Raw genomic sequence first — 14,644 nt, forward strand, 5'->3', positions numbered from 1 at the left:
GCCTTTTTTATTAGGACACAATTTATTTGGCAACGACCTGTCCATGAACGTTTAGAAATGCCTGCATATATAAATTATATTTCTTGTTTTTAATCTGTAATACTGCGACACGTTCAACATTCTTGAAAGAGCTGTCTACTGATGAACAGAACTATTACTGCTAAGGAGAGCAGATTAGTGTTTGAAGTGAACCGAAGAAAACAATGTGTCAGTGATCATAGCTGTCGTGTTCTTCAGATTTCGTAGGTGAGTGGATTAGGCGCGGGGCCGCGAGTAGTGAAGAGCGAGTGGGCTTGGCTGTGTTTTCCTTAGACGGTACTTTTTTTAGGCTGGCGCGCGGCTAGCATGAGCGGGTTAGTTGCGCGGCCGGCCACCAGGGAGTTCTGTCAGTTATCTACGGCCGTCACTCAGCTGATGGCAGTCTACTGGCTGCCGCGGCCGCTCGCGGACGTCAAAGATTGGAGTTTGTGGCGGCTCACGCGCGTCACTTCCCGGACTGTTCGCACCGGAAACTTCGGCGCACCCTGTACTCAGTATGTAGTCGAGCCCGCGAGCAAGCCGACCTTCCTCGTGCGAGTTTGTTTGTGCTCTGACAAACCTCGGTGTCGAGGCGAGATGATCCCAGATTGTTGACGGGCGCCGGGTATTACAGTGAGTCGCAGTGGAATGGTGCCTTACACGTACGCAGTGCAACACGATTTCGACCTCATGAAGAAACGCGACAGCGACCTCGTCAAGAATCGCCGCCGGTCTGACAGCTTGGGTACCATACCATACAGACCGGCCTACCGCATCGTGTACTTACCTATCAAACCGTGAGTTTCTGTCACATTGCCCCTTTGGTGCTACGACTGCTCACGTTGTCTAGATTAACACGATACAGCGCTTCTGTGGTCCATTGTATTTGTCTGTTACATTCGTGATAATGCACCCGCCCTGATGTCTGAAGCAAACACCGTTGTTACGAGCCGTTTTCGACGTGTCTTCTCTCCGCATCGCATACTCGACCATCCGCGCTCATTTCCCGTGCGGATTTAAAACGGGATTGTGCCTTACCCGACTACGTCATTATTGCACTTCACCTAGGCCGTTATGGGAAACACGATGTGACGGTACGGCAAACAAGTATAGTGGTGGTGAAGGAAAACGCATCGCACTGTGAATGCTTTCAGGACAGTTGTGCATATACAATCAAGTGGTGCAGCATGTCCTCGTGAAATATCACGATAAAAGCTCGCGATAAGACGACCGAAGCGCCTTCACTCCTAGGTGCAATAATTTTATGATCGACTAATGCTAGTGTCAGTTTTATACACATGGATCGGATTGTCATGGTCCAGGAGATAGAAGACCGTCACACAGACTACAGAGATGATCGAAGTTTAAATCTCTAATCTAACATTTGAAAGTATTACTGAGATATAAACACAATATTGCTGAGAGATAAAAAAATTGCTTTTGAAACAATGATAATTTTTATTGGCATGTCCTTAAAGAAGATTAACAACTATTATGGAACATTCTTCTTGACTCCAGGCTGTTGTAGTGTGGCAATTCGTTCAAAATCGAGCCATTATCTGTGATTCTGGACCCATGCAACTCCTCTCTTTCCAAGAGCGTGTATCCCTTCTACTTTTCCATCGATGACAAGTTGGATAAAACTCTAATCGTTTCGAAACATATGGACAAAATATGTTGCTTTACTGCATCTGATGGCGGTAAGAATTTCAGAATTCTACCAGTACCGTAAAATACTTAATCATTGATCTGTGATCCACCCATGCTTTTTTTTACCTTTCGGCGGACGGTGCAGCCACATTTCAAATCACTTTAGCTTTACGATTGTAGAGGGGATCCAGTTTATTTTATTTATTCGTCTTTGGACCATATAGTACAACAGTATCGGACATGTCGTATGCAATACGGAAACATACATTAAACACACACGCAACGTAGGGTAGAATTAGACGGGGATAGGAATGCCCTAATCAATGGAACTATCTCAGCATTCACACTAGCAACTTGGGAAAACTATGGGAAACTCAAGCAAGGATGGCCACAAACTCCTCCCCCCCCCCCCCCAAATACGAGTCCAGCGCATTCACTGACTTAGCCACCTCGCTCGGTACATGGTTAGGTGGTTAGGAAAGAAAACCATATGAACGTAGTTTACAAAGGTATTACAACGTCCAGAAGGAGGACAAACAACGATGTAACTATAACATGATACTGTACTGACTCCACTTCTGATACAAGTAAACACATGATCGCTTTATATAAAGTTGTTGAGAAATGTAACACATGGGCACCTACCGACGCTATATCTGTCACCACTACTGTTACACCACATTCGTTCTTTGCATCTCGAAGAGAAAACAGAAAACGAACTTCAGAAACCTTCTTTCGCAAAGACAAACACAGCATATACGGTATATCAGTGAACAGATTACTAGATCCTCGTTAATTGTTGAGCACTTACTAATCCTATATGATAACATTTTCCCTTGTATTGCAGACACGTTTATCAACAAGAAATAATTTTAACTATCCTCTAAAACCCGTTTCCTTTTCCAACAGATGTAAGTATGTTCGCAGTGCATTATAAAGAATGACGCAAAATGGCTCACACGTCTTTGAGTACGAGTTGTTCTTCCTTGTTCTACGTGAAGGGATTCACAGTTACGAGTGTAGTAACTAAGGTAATCACTATTGGTTTCCAGTAACAAGAGTTGAACTTCATGCTGTTGTACAAATAAGACACAGTGCTTCTCAATTAGCTAGCGCGTGCTTAGCTGGAGATTACTAACATATATGAAATAATAGAGCTTTTGAAATATCCTGATATAATTTTGCCTCGTCTCGATTATTGGTATTTGATTTTGGTCGGCATCACGAATATTTTCCCATCCCTAACAACCGCACAGTCTTAGCGTCACCGAGCTGATAATTACTTGCAATTTTAAGAAGTTTCTGCCATGTCAAAGGTCGTTTCTGTCTGTACTCCCATAACCTGAAATTTATTGATCCTGTCGGCGATCATAACACTCTCATCTCACTAAAAGATGATGTTCAAACATATATTACAATAATAATAATACGAAATTAAAAATTAGAGACATTCAACAGTGGCGCTTTGGTCGCTACTGCAGTAAAATATTGTTTGGCCACAAACGCTGATGCAAATACTCTACTCACATCTGATCGATGCCTTCAGACATCTGTTGGTTGATGGTTAAGGACCAAAAAGTAGTGCTTCGATAATCACGCGTAATCTTGGCAAAGCTTGGGGCTTGTAACACAGATACAGACAACACACTCAGGATACAGTATGAAGGACACTATGGTGCGTTATGGATGTGTTTTTATATAATCGCTTTCTTGTAGACCCTAAAGCGTGTGGTGAGTGTACGATAAGTTAATGCTACCTCTTCTGTCGTCCGCAAGGTGGACGAAAATTAAAATTGCTTACGCGTGCCACGTTACGTCACTTTTGTTCCATGTATTTTTATTGGTTACGATTTAACACAGGCAGTCGTCGCTAAGCACTTGATATTTCTGTTTTTTTACTTTTCATTACTTCATGCAAATGATAATAAATTCAGCTAGTTTTACTTTGTTATCGTAAATTGTGAGTCGTCAGTCTTTGTGGTCGGTTTCCCGTACAAAGGACTGTATATTTCTGCAGCAACAAATTAGCTAGGAACACCACTGAGTTTATATTTTGAAAGTTTTCTATACGAAAGGTATTGCCATATACTGTTCATGTCAAAGACTATTGCAGAATTACACGTTACCGTTCGGAGCTGAAATTCTGGCAACAATGGTAGTTTTTAGTGTCACCAAATTACTTTCAAAGCGAATCTGCCTAGAGGCAATGACGGAGACATTGTTTCGCCAGGGCTTTGAAAAAAAGTTTACATGTACGATACCCTATTTCGTAATTCTCTCTCTGTAAAGCTGTTTCGTAACTAGTAGGGATTTGTTTAAAAAAGGAACAATTGTGTAAAACAAAGCTCATATAGCTGACTTGTTTATATTACAATTCATGTAACATTTTAACATATTTACGAAAGCGGCAGTCATCTGCAAAAAACATTGTTATGCAATTTATATTATCTGTGTTTCAATTATGTACACCCACTTTAGAAAGAAACCAGTGAAAACTGCAGCATAGAAACATCGAAGAAAAAATGGCACCTGGCATAATGGCATGCAGCGTGTTTATCTATGGCGTTAAAAAAAATGGCTGTCAGCACTATGGGACTTGACTTCTGAGGTCATCAGTCCCCTAGAACTTAGAACTACTTAAACCTAACTAACCTAAGGACATCACACACATCCATGCCCGAAGCAGGATTCGAACCTGCGACCGTAGCGGTCGCGCGGTTCCAGACTGTAGCGCCTAGAACCGCTATCTATGGCGTCCTAAGATCTACGAAACAGCTGTAGAAGTAGAGATGCATTATAATATGAATATTGATTCCGCCAAGAGAATTGATGTGTTCTACATCGACCATCAGTGTTCCATTATTCATCTTGAAAGAAACGACTACCTGTGACTTTGGATAGCTGTATGTGACGCAGCCATGACTTCAACTAAACTTAAAATGGATAAAATTAATCTCGAATTTACATCTAAGGTTAAACTCGTGAGTTAATAGGCAAAGTTTATCTTAGCTAGATTGTAGCTGCGACACGAAATCCGAATTGTCTTCCGAAATTTATGGCGATTTATAGCAAAATCGGAGCGAAATTTCAAAGTGCTTCTAGCATTACTCTGTCTGTAGTAATGAGGTATATCCATTGGTGTATTTTTTTATTTGGCTCGCTAAAGTAAAGTTTCAACTAAAAGATAGTGTACCTTTTTTTCTCGTTGTTTTGACTGCCTTCACTAATTATTAAGTTACGACAACAGAAAAATTTTCATATTTTTCAGGTTCACAGTAGGCCATTCTCGGTTTTATCTCGCAGCAGTTTCTATATTAGCCTTAATGAGTTCTACATTGCGCACCGTGTGTTGTGTAAACTAGGCATGCCTGTAACAAAGTGGTGCTGACTGTAACAAAACCTTAGCATTACTGAGCAAGTATTGAGCATTTTGTCAAGGACGAAACGTTAATTATGTAGATTAAAGTAATAAGTCTCATTAGACCATACATGTTATCGAGTCGGTAAATCTTTACTAATAATGAAATTGTAAAACCATCCTGTCTGTCTGAACACACTAATCTCCAAAACTAACAGACAAATTTTCATGGGTTTTCACATGTAACTTGAGAGTAGCTTCGGGCAACCTATCTGCTTTTTTTTAATCAAAATTGCCACGCGAAAAAGTTACTAATTTTAAATTTTATCTAAAACCACCTTGTCAGTTTAGTAGTTCAGATGTTTAATCACAGCGGCGTAGTACACTAGCCGGCGTTGTTGGTTTCATAGTATACCAAAGAACCAATAGATGGCGCTATTACTTTTTAAACCCAGTGACAAATGTATTTTCGGAAGTTTCATAAGTGACAGAATTAAGTGCCACAAGCTTTTTTTATGCAAACTAACGTTGAATTTACTTGGCTAGGATATATGAATTTACAGATTTCACTTTGTCTATTAAAAACTTAACGACATTGCTTAGGTCTTTATGATAGCTTTCATTTATATTCTTTGCTAGGAAAAATGGATTTATTAAGTTTGCTTAGTGATTTGGGTGTCCAGAAAACGTTCGAGTTTTTCTAAATACACCAGAATGGCTAAAAGACTGAGGACTTCGCGATGTCAAGAATCCAATGAAGATCGTGAGGTTGAGACTTGCTCCAACTCAAGAACATCAGGATTTAACTCGCTCTATGGAAACTCCTTCAGACAGCAAGGTGCGTCATACTCTCATCGAGAGCATCATGTCTTATCTCGCTCTGCACAGCCCTTTACTCACAGAGACGTAAAGTTAATTCCCTGAAACATGTCATACAAAAGGAAATTTTAATGGGAAATGGCGAGGCGAGCGAGTTTCTGTACCCCGAATCCCACTTATTCCTAACAATTTGCCGTTTCGTTTTAAACATGTACAACTCCCGATGAGTTTGTGTTATGCCATGCCTATAAACAAAGCAAAAGGTCAAATGTTGCATGTTGCGGGCATGGACCTAAATGCCAACCTACTCTATGTGACACTCTTCCGTGTTAATGAATCAAACAAGCTCTTCAATCATGTTCCCAATCATAGTACTTCAAACGTAGAGAAAGAATCTTTATAAGTAAATAATAAATTCCAAATCTACTGGGTCTCGGGCACAGCTATAAATAAATACCTGGACAACGCCGGGTTGCTCAGGTCGTTAAAAATGTTTCTTCAAATAAGTAATGTAACGGAATTAGTAATAAGAGAAACCCTTTATTGGTTAACTATTGTTTCCTGTCACACGATTTATTATCGTGGCTTAATATTGCAAAACGTCGTCAAAAGGAAACCGTACATGACGTCAGTAGCACGGCAACTAAGATCTTCAATTTTTATTCTGGGAAAAGTATAAAAGACGCAAGTGCCACCATATCTACAGTATTGCTCCAGTGTTCTAGTCCCCCAAGTAAGCACGACAGTATGCATCGAACTAAATAAGCGGCGTGCTGCGAGGGTAGTAACAGGTCAGCATAGCCCGTACGAAAGCGTAACAGAAATGCTCGGGGAACTTAAATGAGAATCCTTGCCAGAAGGGCGACGCAAAACTCAGGAAACCCTGTTGGATAAATGTAGAAAGGTAGGAAGACGGTGGGACAATTCAGCTTCCAGCATTGTATCCCACTGTGTAGTGATCATGAGAGTAAGATAAAAAAGATAAGCGCGGATACAGAAGAGTACAATCCTCGTTCTACCCACCTTCGAAACGCAAAGGCAATAGAACAGAAAATGGATACTGGCACAAAATACAACCCATCATGGACTGGACAACAGCTTGCGGAGCATGTGTAGACGTGTAAATTGTATATACAGTGCTAGTTTAGCAAGATTCGTAGGAGAGCTTCTGTAAAGTTTCGAAGGTAGGAGGCGAGGTACTGGCGGAAGTAAAGCTGTGAGGACGGGGCGTGAGTCGTGCTTGGGTAGCTCAGTTGGTAGAGCACTTGCCCGCGAAAGGCAAAGGTCCCGAGTTCGAGTCTCGGTCCAGCACACAGTTTTAATCTACCAGGAAGTTTCACTGCAATTTGTTTTTTGTGATCTGGATTATTGAAAAAATATGAAATACAAAACCGAGTCGTATGTGGTGCGACTACATTGCAATCTGAAGTCGGTGTGTTCGCAATTCCCACCTCACCCCCAAGCTCAGACAGCATGAGGCGGTGGTGGGGGAAGTGTAGAGCTAGGCAATGCTATGGTACACAAGTCAGGGTACAGATTGCAAGCCTATTCTTAGCAACTCCTGTTCTAAAATTTGTACCCTCACAATTTAAAAATGCAGACAACAGTTCAAAAAAGAGTTCAAATGTGTGTGAAATCTTACGGGACTTAACTGCTAAGGTCATCAGTCCCTACGTTTACACAGTACTTCACCTACATTATCCTAAGGACAAACACTCACACCCATGCCCGAGGGAGGACTCGAACCTCCGCCGGGACGAGCCGCACAACAGACAACAGTAATTCACTGTATTTGGTGATAGAACGCACTTTAGAAATAACACAATGACATCTGAAAGGCGAGATACTCCCTAAAATCTTCAAGTAAACTGTTATTCTAGTATGGAACTCCCTGAACTGTGTGCTGGATCAAGAATCGGACATGAATCTTGCCTCAGATAGGCAATAGTCGTACCAGCTGAGCTACCCAAGCACAAATTACGACCCATCCTCACAGTTTGTTCTGTCGTTTTCTATATTCTTACGTCCACAAGCCTGCAGTATTTTAGAAAGTCAGAGGGTAGGCTATAACACATTAGCGCCTCGGACAGGACTGTGAACGCAATATTACGAGAATACTAATTATACTTTCGATTAGATGACCACAGTTCAAATAGCTCTGAGCACTATGGGACTTACCAGCTGAGGTCATCAGTCCCCTATGACTTAGAACTACTTAAACCTACCTAACCTAATGACATCACACACATCCATGCCCAAGGCAGGATTCGAACCTGCGACCGTAGCGGTCGCGCGGTTCCAGACTGAAGCGCCTAGAACCGCTCGGCAGATGACCACAGTGTACAACGCTCACCTTTGGATGATTAGATCAAATGTTTTTGAATATTTTGAGAATGTTAGTGCGAAACGTGTGCCTGACTTTGTATCGGAATTGTCTGTGATGATTTCAGTTTAATTTAGTCTACACGGAAGCGTTTGATTACTCGCGCACTCCCACGTAAAACGTTCGTTTTATGAGCAAGCTCTGAAACAGTAGGGAAACTGTATATACGAGTCACAATTGAATTTACGCATTCTGATGGGTAGAAGTGATCCTTCAATAAAGTGTTATTGGATTATATGAGCTATAATTTCGTTAAATATACAGAAATTACTGTCTCATTGGAAGACTCGCACAAGTTATCATCAGGTATCAGTTTTCTGAATGTGTTGCGTGTACTTCCACTAAGTTAGATAGAGGCTACATTCGGTCTTCCTCTTCCTGCGCTCCGGAATTCGAGGCCCAGTAGCTTATCTTTGGTATGGTGCTAAACTATATCAAGAGCCCTATTGTTATGAAATAGTTCCGAAATTAGTTAATTACGTTGGTTAGATGTATTTATTTTGCACATAAATTTGGGTCTGTAATCGAAAAGTTCTGCGAGCAGTACAGGAAGTGGAAGTAACGAAGTTGCAGTCAGTTCAACACAACTAAGAAATTGTTAAGAATTTTTTTTAAAAACCTGAACTCACAGTGTTACAATAAAATTTATACAGGGTGATTCAAAAAGAATACCACAACTTTAGGAATTTAAAACTCTGCAACGACAAAAGGCAGAGCTAAGCACTATAAAAGTTTCATTTAGTTGTACATTTGTTGGCTTGAGGCGCTGTTGACTAGGCGTCAGCGTCAGTTGGTGCTAAGATGGCGACCGCTCAACAGAAAGCTTTTTGTGTTATTGAGTACGGCAGACGTGAATCGACGACAGTTGTTCAGCGTGCATTTTGAACGAAGTGTGGTGTTAAACCCCCTGATAGGTGGTGTATTAAACGTTGGTGTAAACAGTTTACAGAGAATGGGTGTTTGTGCAAAGGGAAAAGTTCTGGACAGCCGAGAACGAGTGATGAAAATGTAGCTCGCATCCAGCAAGCATTTGTTCACAGCCCAGGAAAACCGACTCGCAGAGCTAGCAGAGAGCTGCAAATTCCACAATCAACTGTATGGAGAGTCCTACGAAAAAGGTTAGTTATGAAACCTTATCGTCTGAAATTGGTTCAAGGCAGGCAGCCCGTGACAGAGCACTTCATCACTGGCCTCCAAGAAGCCCTGATCTTACCCCCTGCGATTTTTTCTTATGGTGGTATGTTAAGGATATGGTGTTTCGGCCGCCTCTCCCAGCCACCATTGATGATTTGAAACGAGAAATAACAGCAGCTATCCAAACTGTTACGCCTGATATGCTACAGAGAGTGTGGAACGAGTTGTAGTATCGGGTTGATATTACTCGAGTGTCTGGAAGGGGCCATACTGAACATCTCTGAACTTGTTTTTGAGTAAAAAAAAAACCTTTTTAAATACTCTTTGTAATGATGTATAACAGAAGGTTATATTATGTTTCTTTCATTAAATACACATTTTTAAAGTTGTGGTATTCTTTTTGAATCACCCTGTATTATTCACAGTTTTAATGCTTCTGCGAACAACTGTAGTTACTGAGTGAATTTGAATTCCACCGACAACATTTCTGAGGTTATTTATGGATATTTTCCGAGTTTTTTGGTATAAGGACGCTGGTTCCACTGTGGCCCATTAATAAGAAATTGCATTTGATTTGGACAACAAGGGGATGGTCGAAGTTGTCCTGTTCCACTGCCACTTCAGTCCCCGTGGACGACACCACTGGACTTACTGTTCTTGGGACATATGAAGGGCCTAGTTTGCTGGACTCCGGTCGATACTCACATGGACCTTGTTGTTCAGATCATCGCAGCCGCGTGAGTGGTACGCCAGATTCGTGGAATTCTTGACCAAGTAAGACAGCCAATTGCGCCCCCTCCGTACAGTCTATCGTATCCTATTGGACATTTTGGACAATCCCTCTAAGGGCACAGTTCTGCATTTTTTTGCGTACATCCCTGTACCGTGACCGAACAGACTGAACAAACTGTGATAAGTGTGTCTCATCTGATGGTTGCTGCATTACTGTGTTTTGTTTTGTAGGTTTTGGTGATAGCGTATGACAGGCTTGTTCACTAAAGTGAAGGTATTTTCACAGCGACAACGGTAACTGTGCGTAGCAAACCGAATAAATAGTAAATACATTGCTACTTGGTAATATGCCAGCAGAGACCACAGGTCTCTCACATTGATAAATTCATTGGATATTCCTGAACAGTCTCAGAGATATTGACGGTCGTGCTCGTGTTCATTTCACATCACTAAAGAGAACGAAGTAGTGTCAGCAAACCAACGCACCTGCAACTGTTTTAACACAACTTTTTTAGGAGTTCCGCTTAACAGCGTAACATTTCCTCCTGCAGATAAGAAAGTTCTGTTCAACTATTTAATATCTGATAATTAAATGGATACCCTAGCTGCTAACAGGCGTTGATATACTTCATTGGGGACATGTTGAAAATCTGTGCACCGACCGGGACTCGAACGCGCAGATCCTGGGTTCGAGTCCCGGTCGGGGCACACATTTTCAACATGTCCCCAATGAAGTATATCAACGCCTGTTTGCAGCTAGGGTGTCCATTTAATTATCATTTCATTTCTAGCAAAAGCTGCATGGCCATCAACGGTAACTGTTCTTCCGAGAACAGATACTACCGTCATATATTATTTAATATCTCTTTCATGATTAACGGCCAACTTACTGACAATTACTGACAGTTGTATTTGTTTAGTACCTAAAAACTGACGATAGTAAGAAACGCAGTTTTTCAGTTTCAGAGACACCACTTTACAAAAAAATGTTGTGTTTGTTGCCCCTGCAGTATTTTACGTTTGATATTAAATAAACTAAAAGGTAAAAATATTAGTAGGGTTTACGCATTGGCGCGAAATAAAGAAGCTAAATTTAGAGGTAGCTTTTTTTTTATCTCATTTTATTCGATTTTTTTCGTTGCATCTGCCCGGGGCGGACGTCTTAAGACATCCGTTTAAGTTCGTTATTAATCGATTAACTCAGTTTTTTTATTACAGAGGGCTGTTAAACCCTCTGAGCGAACACGCTGAGCTACCGTGCCGGCTGTAGCTGAATCATACGTGCTTGGTTTCAGACTAAGGCAAAGAAAATTTACTTCAGTAAACGTTTATGTACTGTGTTGTAACCTGTGTGAATCAGAGCGTTAGTAAATAAGAAAGTATACCAATTATAAGTTCAGCAGGTACACATTTTATCCTTTTATCCCCGTGCCAGGCAGACAGTGATCATAGTTGTGATTAAATAAATGGAAATAAACGCACTGAAATGAACAGGTTGAAGATAAAATGATTTGAAATGATAACGGCGAAAAACGTTCAGTTGTGGGTAGCGTCCCGTGAACTCACACCTGAGACACGACGATGTACCGTATCTACTACGTGCCGAGTTTGTTTTGAATGCTAACAATGGTTTTCTGGTAGAAAACTCCATCTTCAGCTGGCAGTTCATTTATGTTGCTCTCTACCATGTTAATTCTGGTCTTTAGTATCGCGTTCACTCTTTAAATGAAATGGTCCGCAGCTTGTGGTCTAGTGGCTAGCGTTGCTGCCCCTGGATCACGGGGTCCCAGGTTTGATTCACGGCCGGGTTGGGGATTTTTCTCTGACCGGGGACTGGGTATTTATGTTGTCCTCATCATTTCATCATCATAATTTGTGACAGTGGCTGGATTGGACTGTGAAAAAATAAATTGAACTGTGTAACAATTGGGACTTTGTACGGGCGCTGATGACCGCGCAGTTGAGCGTTCCACAAAGCAAAGCATCATCATCATCATCATCATCATCATCATCATCATCATCACGCTTGTAATGACTTTAACACATACTAAAATTACAGTGTTTTTTATGAACTTAAGAGGCACTGGTGGTGACATTTTAATGATATGTAAATGCCATAAATCTGCTGTTTCCAAAATACCTGCGTCTCAGGATTATGTTTAAACCCTGAGATGTGTTCCACTAAGTCCTCAAAGCCTTTGTATAAGCAGAAACACTGAGAATATTGTCACGATATCTTATCTCTGAATCTAATTAAAACCATCTCAGTTGATTCGTCTTAATACCCGACCTCGACTTTTTCTGCCAAGTTCAGTGCAGTTACCTCGAACACAAACGTGACAACTAAATTTTATTGTCAAAATTACCTAGTCGCGCAACTTTTTGTCAGAAAAGGATGAATTCTGTCGAATTTTACTTCGGCAGGCACAGGAGCGTTGCTGTGTACGATATCTAAAAGGCTTGACTGGTAGTATGAGAACAGATTTGTAGCTAAACGACTGTTAATAGCGGTAGGCATTTACGATGAAACGACTTTGGAGGCTTGTGCCAACGAATGGCTGTAGCTTTGCTCGTGGTGCCTGGGACCCGACGCCAAATGCTGCGCCCAGTGCCCTTCTACATAATTAGATTGCGGCTTCGTCCGCGCCAGATTGCTGTAAAATCGTCTGGCCTCTCTGCAGCCTGCCATCTTGGCCTCGTTCCGTCGCGCTAAATGCTTTATTCAGTAGCTTCTCGACACAACAGTGGCTCACGGTATCGAAATTCATTTAGTACTGTCTACTTTCCTCATACATCGTAGGAGCACCTGAGCTGATGTTATTTGCTCCGTAATTCACAAAAAAGACTGAAATTTTTTTAAAAAGAATGGACAAAAACGAAAACAGGAGATACGCCGGGCTATATACAAAAAAGTAGCATACTACAGCAAAAATTACTATACTGCTGCAAGAAACCTTAGCATCGAATAACATGAGTGAGCTGCAAATATTTTACCATCGGGTGTTTCTTTCTCTCATTGTTCAGTTCTCCCGGTACACTATTTAAATACGAAACTTGCAGGTCCACATGTTGTTGTTGTTGTTGTTGTTGTGGTCTTCAGTCCTGAGACTGGTTTGATGCAGCTCTCCATGCTACTCTATCCTGTGCAAGCTTCTTCATCTCCCAGTACCTACTGCAACCTACATCCTTCTGAATCTGCTTGGTGTATTCATCTCTTGATCTCCCTCTACGATTTTTACCCTCCACGCTGCCCTCCAATGCTAAATTGGTGATCCCTTGATGCCTCAGAACATGTCCTACCAATCGATCCCTTCTTCTAGTCAAGTTGTGCCACAAACTTCTCCTCTCCCCAATCCTATTCAATACCTCCTCATTAGTTACGTGATCTACCCACCTAATCTTCAGCATTCTTCTGTAGCAGGTCCACATATTCTGGACGATTTGCATTTTTTGTGTATATTTAATGTTCAGTGATCGATTGCTACAGTTAATATGATTGAGTCAGTATTGCTAGCCACATATCCCATGGCTGTGTATCTACAGTGATAGCAGAGTTTAAACTACGTCCTGCTTGAGCTGAAATGGCCGATACTTGTGTGCTTCCTTTATTGGGCTATTCTTTACCAATACACTTTGGCCCTGCATATGACGCCATGGTGCATAATAGACTGAAAATAAGCACCGTTAACAAGGTTACGAAACACGATTATGAGTATGGCACCTTCAAGAAACCATTTCACCTGTTTTAGGCTTAATCATGTTAAAGCCTGTATGTAATGTATACGCTGAGACCTTAAAATCTCTCTTCCAGTTGTAGTTAGAGGCAATAAATCACCTCTGCCTCGGGGGACGGGTGAAGAAATGAATTGGGGCATTGTTTGAGAAACTAGCCTGAAGACCAGAATTGTATTCGATACGAATCCTTCCTTCTTGTGCTGTGCAATCTCACGCCTTTGGTGGCGTAATCTGCGGTGAAAATTTTTACCTGAGTAGCGCCGATTCTTCGTTTCGGATACTAGGTGATAAGGTAGTGGATGTGTTTCTGCTATTCGTTCTGAACAGCTTCTATCGAAATTGGTTGGATAGTTGGTTCGGGGGAGGGAACCAAACAGCGAGGATTAAGGAAGGATAGATAAGGAAGTCGGCCGTGTCCTTTCAAAGGAACCATCCCGGCATTTGCGTGATATGATTTAGGGAAATCACGGAAAACTTAAATCAGGATGGCCGGAGGCGAGTTTGAACCATCGTCCTTCCGAATGCGAGTCCAGTGTGCTAATCACTGCGCCACATCGCTCGGCCGAAATTCAAGTAGTGTATGTTGACATGTGTAATCTCAAGAATACCAAAGAGGGGACTGCTGGTTGTAACGGTGCGTTATCGCGATAAATTTGCAGTCGTATCTAATCTGATCACGATTAAGGTATTGCGGAGCTGAATTTTGGTACCCTGGCCTAAAAAGCGAGTAACTAAATTTTAGTCTCTGAAATCAGTAACGCTGGTTTTAGTAGCACCGGTTTATGGGACTATGAGCCTAGTGTCAAGAAGAACGA

General features: G+C 41.5%; 1 protein-coding gene across 1 annotated transcript in view; it reads left to right on the plus strand.

Annotated features, from left to right (window-relative positions):
* The first annotated feature begins 699 nt into the window (after window positions 1-699).
* LOC124556842 (cAMP-specific 3',5'-cyclic phosphodiesterase-like) overlaps window positions 700-14,644 on the plus strand; it is a 931,691-nt gene continuing 917,746 nt past the window's right edge. Inside the window, exon 1 of the mRNA XM_047130860.1 lies at window positions 700-815. Within this exon, the coding sequence (XP_046986816.1) occupies window positions 709-815 (107 nt within the window). The 5' untranslated portion in view covers window positions 700-708. The remainder of the gene's footprint in view (window positions 816-14,644) is intronic.

This window comes from Schistocerca americana, chromosome X (genome assembly GCF_021461395.2).
Source record: "Schistocerca americana isolate TAMUIC-IGC-003095 chromosome X, iqSchAmer2.1, whole genome shotgun sequence".
NCBI lineage: Eukaryota > Metazoa > Arthropoda > Insecta > Orthoptera > Acrididae > Schistocerca > Schistocerca americana.